The sequence below is a fragment of the Curcuma longa genome, chromosome 18 (genome assembly GCF_044706935.1).
Source record: "Curcuma longa cultivar G26 ecotype Majalengka, Jawa Barat chromosome 18, ITB_CL_G26_1.1, whole genome shotgun sequence".
Taxonomy (NCBI): domain Eukaryota; kingdom Viridiplantae; phylum Streptophyta; class Magnoliopsida; order Zingiberales; family Zingiberaceae; genus Curcuma; species Curcuma longa.
The window spans coordinates 2,284,381-2,303,636 of record NC_133878.1 but is presented as its reverse complement, the minus strand read 5'-3'; the positions used below and the strand labels follow the sequence as shown (position 1 = coordinate 2,303,636).

Below are 19,256 nucleotides of genomic sequence, written 5' to 3'. Positions count from 1 at the left end.
ATATATATATATATATATCAACTATAGAGCATTAGTAAAAAAAAAGAATATTTAAAATAATATATACATCTCATCTTTATATATATATATATATATATATATATATATATATATATATATATATATATATATATATATATATAAAGATGAGATGTATATATTATTTTAAATATTCTTTTTTTACTAATGCACTATAGTTGACATTCACTGTCTAACTTTTTGATTTTCATTAAATTTGTCCCTCCGTTAATATTTTATTATTAAATATTTAAAATGTAGCTCCCTTTCAAAATCTGCCTCCGCCCCTCCCTCGTTGACAAACTGTATAAGTTAATGCAACTTCTTCGTTTGATTCACTATTCCTAGGTTTTTTTGAAATTATTTCAGTGCACTTTTGAATATCATCATTTCACATGTAATACTCATTCATACAAATTTATTAATTTTATATTTTAAAAATAAGCTTTCTAAATTTTTTTATTTCTATATTGCATAGCTCAGAGATAACTGTCTTTGAAAAGTGATAATTGTCAGAACTCCTGCATTTGGTTTGTAGCGATCGTTGACCATAAATATATTATATTATATTATATTATATTATTTATTAAAATTAAAACTTACTGTTTTTGTTGAAAATTTAAAGTTAATGCCCCTTAATTAATTTCGACAGCGGTGGTGTCTGAAAAACCTTCGTTGTGAGTTGGGTCAAAGGTCTGCGGAGGACGGCTGGAGGAGGAGGAGGACGAAGAAGAAGAATAGGAAGATGTGGCTGTTTAGGTCGAAGGGACCATCGGGGTTCTCCTGGTCGTCCACCGCCGAAGAGGTTACTCGAGGTTTAGATGGGAGCGGCCTTAGCGCCATTGTCACAGGTCTGTAATGATTTGGGGTTGTTTAGTTTCTAGTACCGACGCCATTATTTTTTTGCTTAAATGCTTGCTGTTGCAGGGGCTTCGAGTGGAATCGGTGCTGAAACCGCCCGCGTTCTCGCGCTGCGTGGTGTTCGTGTGGTCATGGCGGTGCGGAACATGTCTGCCGGTGCCACTGTGAAGGAGGAAATTGTCAAGGAAGTTCCATCTTCCAAGGTCGATGTTATGGAGTTGGATCTTTCTTCGATGGCATCTGTGAGGAAATTTGCTTCTGAATTCAACGCCTTGAATCTTCCGCTCAACATCCTCATGTAAGAAACTTTACCGAATAAACAAAAATGTATTTTTTTTGTTTGTTGATAGGGTATTAAGTATTTCATTCTCTGACCTTTATTGAGCCAAATAATGACTTGATGTTTCTCATTTACTTGCTGTTATTGGAAGTAACAATGCGGGAGTGATGGCTAATCCATTTGGGCTTTCAAAAGATGGTATCGAACTGCAATTTGCAACAAACCATGTTGGTATGAGTCTTCTTTCTCTACTATAAGAGTTTTTGTATAAAATTGAAGGCGACTTCAAATTTTCTCTTCCTATCTGTTGTGTTTCTATTCAGCTACTACGATTCATCTTAAGGATTTGCATTGATTACCCTTGTCTTGTGACAATGCACCATGTCTGACACTCATATAATGTTAGATTTGAAACTTATTGTAAAAGTTTTTTTGCACTAGGAATAACTAATAGTTGATGTGGATACATTATATGCCAATCACATAAGCTACTGAAAGTGTGAGTGACAAATGTTGTTTTATTATACTGAAATTTGATACTATGATTCAATATATATTTGTTGTGAAAAATATATATAACCTTACATCTCATGGTTCATAACACCAAGTTAACTAGAATTTGTAACCTAGTCATCATGGAGGTTACAGTGACATAATAATTTGAAAGCGTAGTTAATATACCTCTTAATTGGTAAAAAAGTGGGTACGCCGTTGTTCGTGCGAAACCGCAAGTGCACGATCGTCGTCAATTAATAAAACTATTATTCTCTAGGATTGCATCGTTGAATACCAACTATACACAAAGTAAGCTATCTAGACGAAATCAAAGGTGAGGAAATAATTGTAATGAGAAACTAAATTAAACCGAGAAAACTAAATAGATAATTGATTGAGTAACCAAATCTTGAGACAAATTCTAGAATTTCGATTTTACCACGATGAATATTAACAATTTCGTTATGATCTCCTCCCTTAAAATGTTAGATTGATCTTAAATTATCCTTAGCTAATCAATGTTTTCTCTCAGAATACAATGATATGTTAACCTTGACGCAACTTAGACTAAACCCTTTAAGCTCCTTGATAATCAAGGTTATATTCGAAAGAATTCGAATTACTTTCGTGATAAAAAACTCAAGTTCATGGTTCCGAAACTAAGGTTCAACTCTTAATTTCTAAGTCATAACTTTTAAGCACACTAAAATTGAATCAAGACAATCATAACATCAATTAAGAGAAGGAAATCAAACTACAAAGTTGATAGGTCATCAGACTACTCCCTTATCCTAGAATAAAGAAACTACTCTATAACGTTGAAAATACAATCCATTGAAATCAAATATAACATTCTACAATTGGAAATTAAGCACTAGGAATAGAGAAAACACGATTGTAGATGCTTATCGATGTCTCTCGAAGATCTCCATGTGTTCACGATTGTAGATGCTTATCGATGTCTCTCGAAGATCTCCATGTGTTCTTCGATGTTTGGAATCTCTTCGCTTCTTTGATGCCTTGGATGCGACTTTCCTTTTTTGATCTTCTATCACCAGATGCCTCGAAAACACCATGTTTATTTCCTTTTTATATGACCCAAACACTAATAGCTTTTTCTAAGAAAAAGAGTGGTGCCATCTTTAACGCTCCACGGTTGTGGAACGTCCACGGGTTGGCTTGGAGCGTTCTGTGCTAATTCTTTGCTCTGCTCAATAACATCCACGACCGTGGTGGCTACCATGGGTTGACCATGGTTCATGCGGTTTGTTTCATTTGATGCTCCACGGGCGGATCTGACTTCCCGGATGATCCACGGACTAGGACCGTGGAATACCACAGGCTGGCCATGGATCATTCTTCCATGTGTTTCCTTAAATTTTGCATTTCCATGTATGCTCCAACGCCATGATCTTCACTTCCTATCAATACAAAAAATGCAAACCTCAATAATCTGAACTAAAAACGTAAATGAATGCAAATGCTAGAAGTTTATACAAAATATGCTCATGTAATGCAATAAATATATGCTAAATAAGATTAAAAATATATACACAATTCACATACATCATCCATCCAATCGAAAACATAAATTTGATAATCAATCTTGTTTATACTTATGTTTTATAAAGCTCACAAATTATTCCTTTGTTTGCTGCTAGTATCTTAGCAAGCTGATGTTTGTCTAAACGTGGATACTCCCTACATATTTTCTAGAAGTGTAGAACTATAAAACCAATTTTAAGTCATGTTTCATAACAATTATGATTGATCAGAGGAAGATATGAATTAACTTTTAAGGTAATATATCTTATTAAAAATGAGTAATAGGCATATCTCAGGAAGATTGTAGAAAATGACTGCAAGCAATAAAAGTTGAAAAGAATGGCTTCATAATATTTCTTGCCGGACAGTGGTCAAATTTCATTGGAGAGCTAGAAATTTTGTTGTAGTTTAGTGCTATGTTCTATTGCACATAATATTGTTGCAAACTTTCTCCTATTATGTACTCTTCTGTTTGGTTTTGTCATCACACTGATACCTGAAACAATGGACTTTGTGTAGGCCATTTTCTTCTGACTTACCTTCTGTTGGACAATATGAAGAATGCATCTCAGACATCTGGAGTGGAAGGCAGGATTGTCAATCTTTCATCAGAAGGCCATAGGTTTGCATACAGTGAAGGAATTCGTTTTGACAAGATAAATGATCAGTCAACGTATGTAGCAACTACATGTTCTTTCATATATTAACTTGTAATTTTTACTCATGGTTGCTATCTTTCTCAACATTCTTGTTTCCTCTTTCTCTAAATTAAGGTTATATCCGATAAGATAAAACAATAACAAGTTCCTCATTGGTTTCTATTGTCATTCTTTGCAGATATAACAGCATTGGTGCCTATGGTCAGTCAAAGCTTGCAAACATATTGCATGCGAATGAGCTTACAAAACACTTTAAGGTATAGTAATTAGAATAAAAGATGGGTATTAATTATGAAGGTATAATTGTAGTACGAAGTAGGTAAATGCTATAGGGAGTTTGTACTGGACATCTTTCTTTTTAGTTGAGAGTGTTTGGCAATCGAGAAAGAAGAAATAATACTGAGATGGATGTTTTTGGTTATTAAACTAATTCAACAAAAAGATTTTAATTGAAAATTGGTTACTAAGATGGCATTAATATGTCCAAAGTCAATCTATAAATTCTGTAAGTTTATTATAGTCCAATATGTAAGGATGGGTAGAGTGTGACCAAAGTAACTTACATAAATGAAGTAGATCTACCTGGTTTATATATTTAATATAATCTGATAAACTCAATGAACTGTACTGTAAGAAGAAAGTCAAACTAGTTGTATGTTACATACTTGTCTCAGTTTTTTCTTTAATTCATTATTCATGTGTGATTTAGCAAGCACTCTAGTTGTATGTTACACGCTTTTCTCAATTTTTTCTTGGATCCGTCATTCACATGTAGTTAGTAAATGCTCATCTTATACAGGATACCTATTTGATAAATGTTTGTAAGAAAAAGGGAAGGGGAGTGGAGGGGAGGGGGAGGAAAAACTGAGGGAGTGAAATAACCAGTTTGTTGAAAATATGCATATATACCTGAAACAAAAGGGAAATAAAAAATAAGGTAAATTTCCCCATTCTTACTTAAGATTGAGTTCCTGGATAATGATAACTCAACTTTTCCACTTCTCTACCAGACTACTCAATCAAAAGTCAAGCAACTGTCACAGTTCAAATCCTTTCCAACCTTGGTTCACCCCGAGATTACCCTCTGAATTTTCCTAACCAGATTGTGGATATCCAGACCAACTGATGCAACATTAAAATTGAATCAAAATTCTGAAATTGATGCGACATAGGATAACTATCTCACATAAAGAATCCCATACAAGGAAAAGTTTGCTAATATCAAAAACTGTTTGCATGAGAGGGGGATATCTATGATCTATTTGCTTCTTTGTGTGAGATAGTTATCCTTATGCCTTGCCAATTTTTAATATCAATTCATTGTATGAGTTTTGATTTGATTTTAGTGACACAGCACCAACAGCCACATTGGTTTTTTACTCTTAGATAGTATGCTGTCTATTTATTTAGCCTGCCATTGAACTGTACCAAGCAATTTTGGTATTTGCTTGTGACCAGGTAGCCAAATGGCAACAAATTACTGGACAGTATGAGCACTTCTCACACACTTAGGAAGTCCTGGTGTTAATCACAATAACAAAAACTGATTAGTTTTGGGGATTCAAATTGAACTAAGAAATGAAGTGGTCCATCAAGAAAGAGCTCTCAGTAAGAAATAGCTCTCAGTAGTGAGAGAAAGAGAGGTTAGAGAGAAGCTCTCCCTAGGATTCCTTCCCTAGCTGCGTCCCTCTTCTCTCTAGTCCAGCTGCTTTACAGCAGGTTGGAGAGGGCTCTGCTGTTGATATCTTGCTGGGTCTAACAGAGTTCAGGTGAACATCGGAGCTTCAGTAGGTCCAGGTTCGTCAGTGGGTGAAGGGGAGAAACTGGTGTGGGTTTCACAGACGGACAGAATACTGGGTGCTGGGAGAACGGAGGTTCAAGTGAGGGAGTCGGTGTTTTCAATGGTCTGGAATATTCCATCACAGGTAAGTGATTCCTATTTCTAGTTTTGTTTTTCAACTGGAGTTGCATGTCCCGATCCAATGGGGAAGAAAGGCTGTGAGTAGAAGTTCTCCAGCAGCCTGGGAGCTGCAGCCCCCAAACTGCAAGTGGAGGAATTCCCAAGTTTGCAGGAGGTTGCACAAGGGGGAGACCGAAGGTCTGCAGTGAAGGAAATCTCGAGTGTGTTGGTCACTCTGACTGAGGATTCGTGTGCTGAAATTTCCAGTTCTAAAGGGGATGGGGATGAAGTAGTGGAAGAACATAACCAGAATGCACAACATATCACTGATGAAATGCGAGGCGGAAATACTGGGAAATCTGGACTGAACCCTTGGCTGAATTCAGTCAAGGATAATAGGCCACCACAAGTACTAAGTAGAGATTTTCTTTCGCCTGAGTTCTAGTCTCATAAGTTGGGAAGCCATCATTATGATATGTTGATGCGTACTAAGGAGAGAATTTCTTTTGCCCAAGTTTAGGTAGAGGTGGATGCTTCAAAGGCACTTGTTTGGAACGTGAAAGTGCAGATGCCTGATGGTGTATTCGCCTGATGGTGTATTGGACCAGCGTATTCTATATGAACATGAGCCAAAGTATTGTAATCATTGCAAGATGCTGGGACATAATAGGGTGGCCAACAGGTGGTTAACGGAGCTGAGAAAAGGCCAAGGACTGCTTATTAACAGAATCTTTCAGCAGCTATCCTGTGCCAATTACGGCCCCCAACACCAGTAAACAAGGAGCTCAGTTGCAAGAGGAAACGCTGTGTTCAATGGAGCTCTTTGTTGAACCATCAAATGCGCAACAGAAGGCTGCAGAAGGGACCAAAAACATGGAGCTATCAATAACAACGAATAAGGCTGATATAGCTGTTGGGATCGGCCTGGTGCATTGCACGTGTTTACACGTATCACAATCGTGCGTAGCGAAAATAAAATAATAATTAAACCTAATTATTACAACACTCGTAACACACGCATGTAAATACAACAGGCACAAGACATGACTAGAATTTAAAATTTTTCAGAATAATAAATATTCTACGCGTACCTGACGTATGACGCTCAGCGAAAATGACATCAATCGAGCGGTTCTCGTCGAAGTTTTGCTTCTACTGGTGATCCACACCAATTGCTCTTCAGGACGACTTCCAAAGCCACAAGTTGTGTCACTGTATTCGGTACTAGCCGTCGAATAACAATGGTTGATACGAGAGAAAACTCTAATATTGGAAACACGCAACAATACCGAGGCTTTCTAACTATCACCGAGAATCAAATTTCTAGATAGTTACAAAGTAAGAAAATGACCGGAATACTTTTCGATAATAATGGAAAATATCTGGAATCTGTTCCAGAGGGTATGGAACTATTCGGAAACTTCACAAGTTTCCGTGACAAAACCCTAACTCCAATCCAGCAGTCGGTTCCGACAGTGAAGCCACCCGGTAGCACCAACTCTTTGGACGAGTAGTCTAGCGGCGGCAGCAGCTTCGGCTGTGGCAGCGCTATCCGACAGTAGCAATACCTCCGGCAAGCACTTCGACGGTAGCAAAGGAGAGGTCCGGTGGCAGCGAAGGAGAGGTCCGGCGGCAAGGAGAACAATGAAGAAGGGAAAGAAATCGCGGCGCTAGGGTTGCGGTTCCTCCTTTGGCTTGTCCTCCGGCAGAGAAGGTCTCTCCAGTGGTCGACTGCAGGTGGAAGGAGCCCAATGGGGCTTTGACGACGGTGAACAGAGGAGAGAGGAGGGAAATTGTTAGGGTTTCGGCTTGAGCTTCTCTCCCTCGACGCCTGACCTCTTTATACCTCGATCGCCGCAAGCTTTTTGTTGGCGGACGCCGGATCGTGAGAAAATCGTGATTGGCGTCCGTCGGTTCCGGTGGAATCAAGCTCGCGAGAGGAGTCGTGTGTGCGAGAATCGAGCGTGCGACCAATGTGCGGTGAACCGGAGAAAACCAAAAAACCAAACCAGGTTTGGCTATTAGGGTTTACTGTAGCTAACTGGTTTCAATTTGGTTCAAAACTAAATCGTTTGGTTCAATAATCAAATGACCTCCAATTTAATCCAAACCAGTTTTGTTCATTTTTTCTTCACAATATGAAACCCCTCATCTCTTCCGCTTTCTCAAAATATCTTCCATCATGAACCAAACCAAGTTGGTTTATTTCGTCTTCGTAAGATGAAGTCCATTATTATTCCTTTGTCTGGTCTAACCAGACTTTATTTCTCTCGATCTGAGAATCTAATTCTTAAACTCATTTTAAGTCTTTCGAAAAACTTGTAGTGTGTGTGACCCAATAGGTTCCCGGTTATGTTGGCCGCTCGTAATTAATCATTAATTACGAAACGATCATGAGTGATACCTAGTAGTACATCATGATTTCCAATTGATCAGAAAATCAATGATTGATTTCAGAATAATTTTTAAACCCTTCAGCAACTATAATGAAACGTGTCTCATTCCTTTCACTGTCTTATACCTGCTTAGTTCAGGACATGGTCTATGTGTGTCAGTCCCTACTAAACTGACTAAGTCACACCTAGCCCAAGCTTGCTTTTTTGTCTTATAGATTCAAGTTACTCGTACATATGTACAAGAGTATCATATCCTTGACATGTGATGCTTTGGCCAAAGACTTTTAGTAACAATCATAACAAGCGGCCGTAGAGTATACGTTTCCTTTTACAAAGAGCGGTGAATCCTCTATGGGCTATTCAAACAATTTCGGCTCTTCGACTTATATCCAATTATCTCGGGTTCACATGTCCTTGGAAATGTTTGCTTAAGATGTCAAAGTATAAGTCTCCATGACCAAGGTGACTTGAATACCACAAGTCAAAGGAAACTCACACTTAAGCTGCATTGAGATTGTCATTGACATATGTATCAAACTATATGAAGTCTCATGGCAGGTCACTCTAATGAACTAGTTACCTTTAACTAGCATCCACGTTTTCAACATCCAATGTTTCCAGCAAGTGAGAACAGCTGCTTGGTAAATCAAGGAGTTTAAAATATGCTAGTCTCAACAGAATCGATGACGTCCACGTTCATCAATTCATTGACTAAGGATGATTTCAACATTCATAATTGCACATGTAGAGATGCTTACAAGTTGTGATCTAATCACAAATCCTCTCATGCTATGAATTGTATTACGGACATTCAGCAAATAAATTTAAGATCCAGTCAAACACATAAAAAATATGCACTTAAATAGTGAATTTCTATTTGTTTAATAAATAGTACAACCGTAAGGCGATTGTCTTAGGATACCTCTCAAATATAACAACAGTTGCTGTATTAACTATCTGAATTGATGAGCTGCAGCAATGAGGACAATAGGTTAACACACAGGAAGGGGCTAGGAAGGAGATGGAGAGGACAGGGGTTTGTGGAGGCTTGTAAGAAGAAAATTAACTCTACTGCAGAATCGAAATCCAGAAGGAACAACCTGAAACTGCAGAGAGATAGGCTCAAACAAAAGGGAAAGCAATATTATTACAAGGTCTACTTACGCAGCAGACTCGCAGGAGGGGCCAATACCTCTCCATCTCCTAATGAAGTTTGCTTGTTGGAACATAAGAGACTTTAACCAGCCCCTTAAACAAAATGGGGTTGTAAACCGCACTAAGTCACACAACGTTGATGTCCTATGAGTTTTAGAGATCATGCTGAACCAAACCAAACTTCTGCACCTCATGCAAAACAAATTCAGAGGTTGCAATCAGGTGAATAATTATCAAGAGACAAACGGGAGGTTGGATCTTAACCTTATGGACCCTAACACAATATTACTTGAGTTGCTAAATTCCTCCATTAGGTTATATATTGTAAAGATAATTGCATGGTAACCTCTACTACTTTCCACATTAGCTTTGTTTGTGGTTTCTAACAAGGTTTAAAATCTCAACCCGTGCCCAGGTTTTGGTCCCGGACCATAACAATATGGTTTCGGTATCGTATCGTGTCATGTTGATATAGTTTCGATATTTTTAAAATTTTAAATATAAATGTATATTAATTTTATTAATATTTGATTATTAAATATACTTTATATGTTGAAATGTTGAATTTATATTTCAATATTTTCTCATAAGATAATGCTTATTAAATTGTTATAAAAATTATTTTAAAAAGTGATTTTTAAATTCAAAATTAAATTTTAAAATCATTTGAAAGGTTAAAAATAATTATAAAATTATTTGAAATGTTAAATTATTATTTTTGAATGTATTTGTAAATTTTTAATTTTAAATAATTTATTTGAAATGTTTAAGAATTATATTTTCTTTAAAATTTTAGATTATTTTAAATTTATATTTAATTTTAATTTTTTAAAAAAATTAATTATTTTATAAAATATTTATTAATTTTTAAAATTATTTAAAAATTTTGAAATAATTTTTAATATTTTATAACTATTAATAATAGTTTATTTTTTAAAAAATACATATTTAAAAAATAAAAAATTAACTAAACCAAAAAATTAAAAAAAATTGCGGGCTGTAATAGTCTGTGAGGCCGTCGCGGCACTGCGGCTCTTATAGAGGGTTTTAGGAATATATAAAATTTTATTAGAATTTTAAATATATTTTTATATATTTTAATGGGATAATTTGATTAGAATTTTAGGAAATATGTTTGATTATTTATTTTGGTTAGGGGTTGATTGGATTCATTAAAAAATAATAACATAATTAAGAGATAAATAAATAAATAATTATTAGGGTTTAAATAAAATATATAATTAATTAGATAATTTTATTAGGGTTTAATTAAGCCTTCAATTGAGTTAATCAAAGTCTCATTTTAATTAAAAAATCTATTTTTTTCCCGACGCATGGACCTCGACACGCACGGACGCGATGTCCCGCGATCCTAGGACCCCTCCAGGCGCGGCCGCAGGGTCTTGCGACCCCTCCGAGCGCGGCTGTGGAGTCTTGCGACTCTGCGGCGCCATCGTCGGGGTCGCGTGACCACCCCGGCGGTCGCCTGGGTCGCGCGACCCTTCACGCGATTCCTCTTGCGGCTGGGTCCGGTGTCAGGTCGTGCCGGTGCCGGTTGACGAGCGGAACAAAATATTTCGTCCATTTTGATCGGCTCGACACGAAATTTTAATCCCTGGTTTCTACTCAACTATTAGCAGGGGACCCATATGGAGCAACTTGCAGGTTTGGGGTACGACACTGGATACTCTATGGATTATTTTGAGTGACTTTAATAATGTCACCTTCATGGAAGAGAAATTTAATAGTATAGAGGTGACTGCATACGAGACTAGGGGCATCACCAAATGTTTTATCTCGGTAGGACTAGTGGACATGGCCTTCGTGGGTTGTTTCTACACTTGCACAAATAGCTTGATTTGGTGCAAGCTAGACTGAGTTATGGTGGATTCTCTATTGATGTAGGTGGAGATTTATGGACAAACAAACTTTCTACTAGCTGAATGTCTATCAGATCACTCACTAACTGTGGTGACCTTGTTTCAACCAGAGTATAGAAGAAGTCCATTCTGGTTCTTCAACATGTGGTGACCTTGTTTCAACCAGAGGAGTATAGAAGAAGTCCCTTTCGGTTCTTCAACATGTGGGCGAAACATCCAGTCCGTTCAAGTCGAACGGAATCAAGTTAAAGAGTGACACTCGACACTATTCTTTATGTATGAGGCTGAAAGCATTAAAGAGACTGTTGAACAACTAAACAAGGATCCCATCTCAGCATGAGCAAGACAAGCAACCCAACAACTATAGGTTGTTCAATAGAGGTGTCATGCAAAACCCCGTAAATTGTTGCTATAGGGGGAGGTTGCAACATTGCAGCAAAAGATGCTCATGCTGAGTAAAGCTGAGAGATTATTCTACTAGCAGAAAGCTAAATGCTATTACCTCAAGAGTAGCGACTGGTGCACTAAATTCCATGACCCGGTTGAAAGAAATGCAAAGCGCAATCACCTAGCTTTGAACGAGAGTTACAAAAAGAATATAAGGGATACAACTTTTAGATGACGAGGTAGAAGAGTTTGATACCGAAAGAATTAATACTACAGGAATGAGAAATGAAAGTGAGTAACGTCACGTTCTAAGGTAATAAAGGTAAAAAGGTAAGCGAATTATATGAACTTTGATTCCCCTATACCCTAAGAGGATACCAGACAACTTAAATAAGTATAAGTTTTTTTTATATATATTTTTTAAAATTTAAAAAATTCAAAATATTTTTTTTAATAAAAAATTACCAAACCATTGGACAATTTGTTCTGAATCGTTGTCTAGTCTAGCCAAGTAGGTCGAGTGATCAAGCTACTGAGTTGTTGAGTGTCGAGTAGGGAGTAAGGTTGTTGGGCTGGAAGCAGGGTTGTTGAGCAAGTCGGGCTGCCAGGTGGAAAGTAGGGCTGTCGATCTGTCGGGCTAGGAGGCAAGGTTGTTGAGTTGGCTAGGCTATTAAGCAGGAAGTAGGGCTACCAGATCGGGAGACGAGGTTGCCGAGGAGGCCTGGCTGCTAGGTAGGAAGCAAGGTTATCGGGCTAGGAGGCAAGGCTGCTGAGCGGGGAGGTATGTTGAGCATTGCCGAAGCTTGTGGTAGATACATTTTTCTTAAAATAGATTCGCCCTCTCTTCGGTTGTGCTTAGAGGTTCACATTGACGCTTGTTTCCCAAGATACAACGGCTCAACCACGTTAACAACCAACCACATTAACTACTTGTGGCGAACTAAACAATATCTAAATGCTATTGTTAGGAAAGCAAAGGAAGAGCTGCCAAGTATGGCTTCCTGATAGGGAGGTGGAGAATGTGGCTAGGAGTTGCTTATTGTATGGATTCTTGTCTTCTTGTCTTCCTCTTTTCCCACATCCTGCCCAAAGTAGGAGTCTCCTTTTATATACTCGGAACCTTGGTAGTCATTAATCCTATTGATTAATGGTCATTACTCAGCCATTTATTGCCATAGCTAGTTATCGATTAATGGTTGGACAGTTACAGGCCAGGTCGTTATAGGTCAGCCATTAATGTCCGACCATTTCAGGTCAGTTATTAATGTGTCCGCTACACACTTGAGGCAGGCAGAAAAAAAGTTTGACTAGCAAAACATTAGCTAGGTTGCTTTGAGCATTTTTCCCCATTGGTCTGACATTCAATGGATGCAGATCACGCTCGCATATGAGTCAACTAGTTTTAATGCAATCCGGGCCTTAAATTTGCATCGGTAGATGTGAGAGAGAGTCTCATCCATATAGATTCACAACATCTACAATTGTGATTCATTGTAAATTAGCTATGTTGCTCTAAAACTCAATGTGGGACTAAACTCCTATTCACATTGGAGCTCATTTCATCCATTTTCTCATTACTTTTCTAACATAAACAACTAAACACGGAACATTACAATCACATCTTAGCACGAGCAAGACAAGTAAACCAACAACTACAGGTTGTTCAATAGAGGTGTCTTGCAGAACCCGATAAACTGTTGCTATAGGAAGTGGTTGCAACATTGTGGCAAAAGAAGATTATGCTGTGTGAAGCTAAGACATTATTTAACTAGCAGAAAGCTAAATGCTATGACCTCAAGAGCAGCGACAAGTGCACCAAATTCCACGACCTGGTTGAAAGAAATGCAAAGCGTAATCACCTAGCTTTGGTTTGTAAAGGATGATGGAACACAAACACAATCTCAAGAGGTAGCAACTGGATTTGTGGCTTAGTATACGACTTTGCTGAGCTTAGACGTTTCCAGTGAACATTTTGAACAAAATGTGGTGACCTTTAGAGCCACTATATCACGGAAAATGTGGTGACCTCTAGAACCACTATATCACGACAACAAGTTGAATCCTTAGTCAAGCTCATTACGAATGAGGAAATAAGGGTGGTTGCTGTGTTTGGCATTGGTGATGACAAATCACCAAGACCGGATGCATTCTATTTATGTTTCTTTAAGAAGGCTTGGGAGATAGTTGGATCACACTCATGAAAGTTGTCATGGAATTCTTTATAGCTAACTCACTGTTGAAGCAAACTAACCATACCGAGATTGTGTTAGTGGCGAAAACGCTCAGAAAGTGGAGGATTTCAAACTCATAACTTGCTACAGTGTGGTTTACAGTCATAACTAAGCTGCTTTATGGGAGGCTAGTAGAGGTTGTGGACTCCCTAATAGGGAGGAACAGCTAATAATATTCACTTGACCCAGGAGCTATTGGGACATTGCAGTAGGAAGTGAATTTCTCTAAGGTACATGATTAAGGTTGACTTGAGAAAAGCGTATCAGTTAGTCAATTGGGAATTTCTGCTGAAGGTCATGCTAGGCATGGGGTTCCCCAACAGATTCATCAAATGGGTGGAGTGTGTGTCACCAGTCTCCTACTTAGTTAGGCTGAATACTATATTTTATGGTTTCTTCAAAGGGAAAAGGGGATTTTGAAAACGAGATCCTTTATCACTGTGTCTATTCGTTGTGTATGAACTACCTATCTAGACTCTTAAATCTGAGGGCTGCAAACTCCGAGTTTAACTACCATCCAAAATGCTGGCTTTTGCAGATGATTTGCTGCTTATGTTGTGAGGGGATAACACTTCAGTGGGTTTCGTTCTACAGTGTCTAGTGAATTTTGGAGATCCTTTAGGGGATGAATGTGAATGTGATGAAGTCAGCCGTCTATATAGTGGGCATAATTGGTCCTAGGGACATGTCTCCTTTCAAATATCTGGGTATGCCACTTGCTACAAAAAAATTATACATTATGTGCCGCTCTGGATAGAATAACCAGCCTCAGTAGAACTGTCTTACGCTGCCAAAGCTGAATTGATACGGGTAGGGTTGCAATGTATGGGATGTCTGTGACTGCCCATTTTCCTGATTCTAGCAGGAGTCATCTAAGATTATGAGACTATACAGAGTATTCATATGGGAGTCAAGGAAGTCATTGGTGGAATGAAAGGACATGTGTTGGACTCAACTTTCGGGACTCAAGGAGCAGAATATTCATGCAAAGGCTGAAACACAATGGGTAAGTAGATCAATGAAGTATACCTCTGCTCTCAATCAGTGTGGGAATAACAACCGTGAAAGGAAGACTCATCGCTCTTCAAGCAGTTAGTTGGGATTTGAAACAAAATTCTGGTGTGTACAGGTTCTGAAAGTTCAACAATACACCTCCTAACTAGTTGGCGCACGGATGTCAGATTTAGCACAACGAAAGCTTATGAATATACTATAGACCCAAGGGCCAGTTGCAGCAGTGTATGAAAGTGATCTGGAGTCCTTTCTGCTGAAACATTCTTTCATCCTTTGGTTAGGGGTGAGAGGTAGGCTACTTATTGGGACTGTTTGACCTACCAAGAGACAATTAGGATGTGCCAGGTCTGTAGCTCATAGCTGAAAACTCTAGACCATTTATTTTTTTTGGCTATGCGTCCAACAGATTCATCTGGGGCCACATATGGGGATGATTGGGGATCACTCGACAAATGACTATATTTAGAAATGCTATGAAATGGTTGCTAAAGGAAGCTTGGGGAACAACTTAGTTAACCAGGCAAAGAAGATAGCTTTTGGATGCACAGTATACCAACTATGAATGACTCAGAACAAAAGGGTCATTGAAGGGGTGGTTTGTTCAACGGATTGCATCATCTGCAAGATTAAAGTGCAAGTTTATAAGATTTTGTTTATATTGTACCCTGAAGTTCAATTGTTACATGAACAATGAGTAGTTGATGAGCGTATAGTTTGAGAGAGGTTGCCACACTCACAGCATATGTATATATTAGGGCTGAACTGAGCAATGGTTCAGTGTGCATGTTTTGTTGATGAATGAAGTTTGCATGTTTTGTTGATGAATGAAGTTTACATTTACAGATAAAAAAAAGAAGATAATATACTTTGATATTTCCTATTTGTGCAAAAGGAGTTACTGACCTTCAGGTATCTAAAGTTTTTGCTGTTTAATACTGAGATGACTTTTGTTCATTTTCATAAGAACTGATTGCTTTACTTTTAAGCAATCATCACAAATAAGTACTGATTGCTTTACTGACATGACATTTGTTCATTTTCATAAGTACATTTAATAAGTACTGATTGCTTTACTTGATTCATCAGGAAGAGGGTGTGAACATAACTGCTAATTCACTTCATCCTGGATCAATCATCACAAATCTTCTACGTTACCACAGTTTTGTTGATGGTAATAAAAATAACAGCGTTACAGTTAATCAGTGATTCTTTCAATATTTTTTTTATGTCAGATAAGAAACTGCTTTACCCCCATGACTTACTAGTTGGCGTATGTTTCATCAAATTGTTTCTATGTATATGTCAGGCTTGGGTTTATTTTTTTTCCTTTCCTTTTTCTTCTCATGATTAAACCTTTTAGTCACTCCAAGGAAATTGGACATTCACATTGCCATATAAAATGCTTGTGCACCAGTTGTTACCAGATGCTCATTTCACTAAGTGGGGCATCTTTTTCTACCAAATTGAAGCTGTGTTTCAAATTTATATGATCGATTTATGCATTTCATTTTAAAGTTCAGATAGTGAATTCCCTCATTAACTGGGTGCAAAGTCAGCATAAGATGGAGAAGGTTTCTGTTAGACCTTGACCACTCTCATAAATTATGTTAGGCATCCCAAAACTTAAATAATTGGTGCATGTTTAACCAAATTGTTGCTGTATTGACATGTTTGGGCCTATGTTTTCCCTTTTCTTTTTCTTCTCTGCAGTGAAGCTTTTAGTCCCTGCAAAGAAGTTGGGCATTTACATTCCTGTGAAAAATGCTCATGCACCAGTAATTACAAAATGCTCATTCCACCAAGTCGTCCATCTGTTTCTATCAGATGCCTAAGTAGTTATATGCCAAATTAAAATCTGTGTTTCTAAATTCATATGATAGATTTATGCATTTCATTTGTAAGTTCCAACAGTGAATTTTCTCATTTAGCATCCAGTGCAGGGCTTAAGCCAGAATAAGGTGATGAAGGTTTATGTTTGACCTTGACTGCTCTCATAAATTATGTTAGATACCCCACAAACTTGGATGTTGAATATTATGTGGCATAAAAGTATATGATATCCCACTATTATTAGCCAAATGGCCTCAAATAGAATTTAGTGGCAGCAAAGATTCATATAACCAAACACAAAATAGTTGCTAGAGAGTTGTTTTTTTCAAGTAATTGTCATTTCTAATTCAAGGTATTCTCTTTTGATCTAATGCAGCCCTTGCCCGTACAGCTGGGAGACTAGTATTGAAGAATGTGCAGCAGGTAAAGTATGTTTATAAGATGTATGTATGCTTAATACATTTTTGGTATATTACCATGTTACTAGTTACAATTAGGTACAATGAGATTTAACCCATAAGACCAAACTAAGTCATATTATTAAAAGATTTTCAATCTGGGTCAACTTTTAGGTAGACTTTCAGTGCTTATGTTGTCGAATAAAGTTCTTATTTAAGTTATTAAATTATTATACTTTGATGATAGGTGTTGGATATTCATTTTATTTGCCGATCATTTTCTACATGCTAGATCTGGATTTGATACCTATCTCAATACTCATATAGCTCGGGTTCACAGTTCATTTAGACCAACCTCTTCATCTGTTTCAATAGACCCTGACTTAGCTTCCTTTTGTTCCTATTCATTGTGTTGTTTATGTAAGGATTTCTTTTTGTTATGTACAAAGCTTATGGTTGATGGTCTATCTCTTTGAGTAGTCTTGTGGAAAATGGCGAATGCTTTCTTGTTCCTTGGCCATCAACTGCCATCTCTTCTTCCTATGCTATTATCTTTCTCTTTCTTTCCTTGAATGCATGTTTCGTTGTGTGCTGTGTTAAAAGAATTTTTTCTTCGATTAGTCACGCGGTGGCAAAAGCTATAATGGCATTCAGCTTTGTTAGGAGGTGCATATGAAAGGGAAGTCTTCTTCCTATGAAATCTATTGAGGGATCCATCAGTCAAATCTCCTTGTGTTATCCCCTAGGAAGCTTTGACATCATTGTCTTCCTTTCCATTTCTTCTCCTATGGCATGCTTGATGTGTTGGAGTAAATGATGATTATTTTATTTCTCGCTGACAGTCATCCATGATTTGCAGATTCTCTCTTCCCTAACTATTAATAAAAATGTGATAGACTACTTGAATAATTGAATGTAGGAAATACAAAGATGTGCATACAGTTCAGATAGAGGCGCAAGACAAAATTAAACCTTTTGAGGGAAAGAGATTATTATTTTTTAATTGTTCCTAACATAACTTCAGATATTTATTATAATTTTCAAATTTCATTTTATTTGATAAAAGAGCAATTATTCTTCGTTCATTTTATAAAATTAAGCTTTAGAAAGTACCACTTTGTGCTCACATGGTGCCATGTTGGATTGCAGATGCCCATCATTTTGTTTTTCTTTTAGCGCCTCATCACTAGTGAGTGGATAGTGTGAGAGGTAGAGAAGCTGAGCCAAAAAAGAAAAGCCTTAGTCAAATTGATTTAATTAATTCGATTATTTTTTATTAATGGTGGGATATGACTTTTTATAGAATTCCATGGAGGGATAAAATTCATCTAGTAAAGCCCAGTTGTAATAAAACACTAGTTGATGAAGATGATTAGTTATTTGCTTGCAACCAAGGGAGAACAAGCTAGCACACTAATTGGTTCTCCATGTTCTCAGAAGATAAACTTTCATTGTGCGCATACATTGTTCTTTATTGTGAAATTTGGACTGCCACTCGTCTGTCTTTGTCTGTGTTCGCGTTGAGTAGTTAATTCTTTTTTTTTTTTTTGTTTTGATTTTACAGGGAGCAGCGACGACATGCTACGTCGCGTTGCATCCTCAAGTGAAAGGGGTAAGCGGAAGGTACTTCTGCGACAGCAATCTAGGAGAATCTAACTCCAAAGCCAAGGATATGGACTTAGCAAAGAAGCTATGGGACTTCAGTGTTGGTTTGATCAGCTGATTTGTCGTTTGCAACTCGAGCCATGGACGCCGACATAAAATGTTTGCATGAGAAAACATCTCAATATTCCGTAAGACATTGTTGTTGTCCATTGATGAATGGCTCTATTACAGATGTTGAACAAACTTCACGTATTGCCTTAAGCTTTACTTTGCCTATTTTCTCAATTTGGACAGTCAGTTTCTCAATCAGAAGTATTTTCATGTAATATAAGAATCTTTATTCTCATTTTAATTTACTGATTGTATGCGAGTGTAATTGATTTTTTTAAGGGTGATAAAAGATGAAACCGTCACCTTAGCGGTCCCTCCAGAGCAGTCTCACATACTCTCGAAAGGAATAAATTACGGGGGCTTATTCGGTATTAGCCAAGTGGCCTTCCTAAATAGGGGGTACGAGCTAATTCAAATTAGTATTTGCATTTGTCGGGAATCGAACAATGTCTCACTGGTTGCAAGTCCTATCCAAATATGAATTGGGCTAA

General features: G+C 37.4%; 1 protein-coding gene across 1 annotated transcript; it reads left to right on the top strand.

Moving 5' to 3' along the window:
• Nucleotides 1-683: 683 nt before the first annotated feature.
• LOC141812190 (short-chain dehydrogenase TIC 32, chloroplastic-like) lies at nt 684-19,030 on the top strand. Its single transcript, XM_074700223.1, has 8 exons — nt 684-869; nt 946-1,177; nt 1,311-1,390; nt 3,719-3,872; nt 4,037-4,115; nt 15,908-15,992; nt 17,028-17,074; nt 18,614-19,030. Exons 1-8 carry the CDS (start codon nt 764-766, stop codon nt 18,770-18,772), a joined length of 942 nt encoding a protein of 313 aa, XP_074556324.1. The 5' UTR covers nt 684-763; the 3' UTR covers nt 18,773-19,030.
• The last annotated feature ends 226 nt before the right edge of the window (nt 19,031-19,256 follow it).

What these genes read in the sequence shown, in the direction of transcription:
- LOC141812190 (XM_074700223.1), top strand. Translation starts at nt 764, where the DNA reads ATGTGGCTGTTTAGGTCGAAGGGACCATCGGGGTTCTCCTGGTCGTCC. An exon ending in CTTCCGCTCAACATCCTCAT is followed by an intron (nt 1,178 to 1,310) that starts GTAAGAAACTTT and finishes TGTTATTGGAAG; the next exon opens with TAACAATGCGGGAGTGATGG. An exon ending in AAGATAAATGATCAGTCAAC is followed by an intron (nt 3,873 to 4,036) that starts GTATGTAGCAAC and finishes CATTCTTTGCAG; the next exon opens with ATATAACAGCATTGGTGCCT.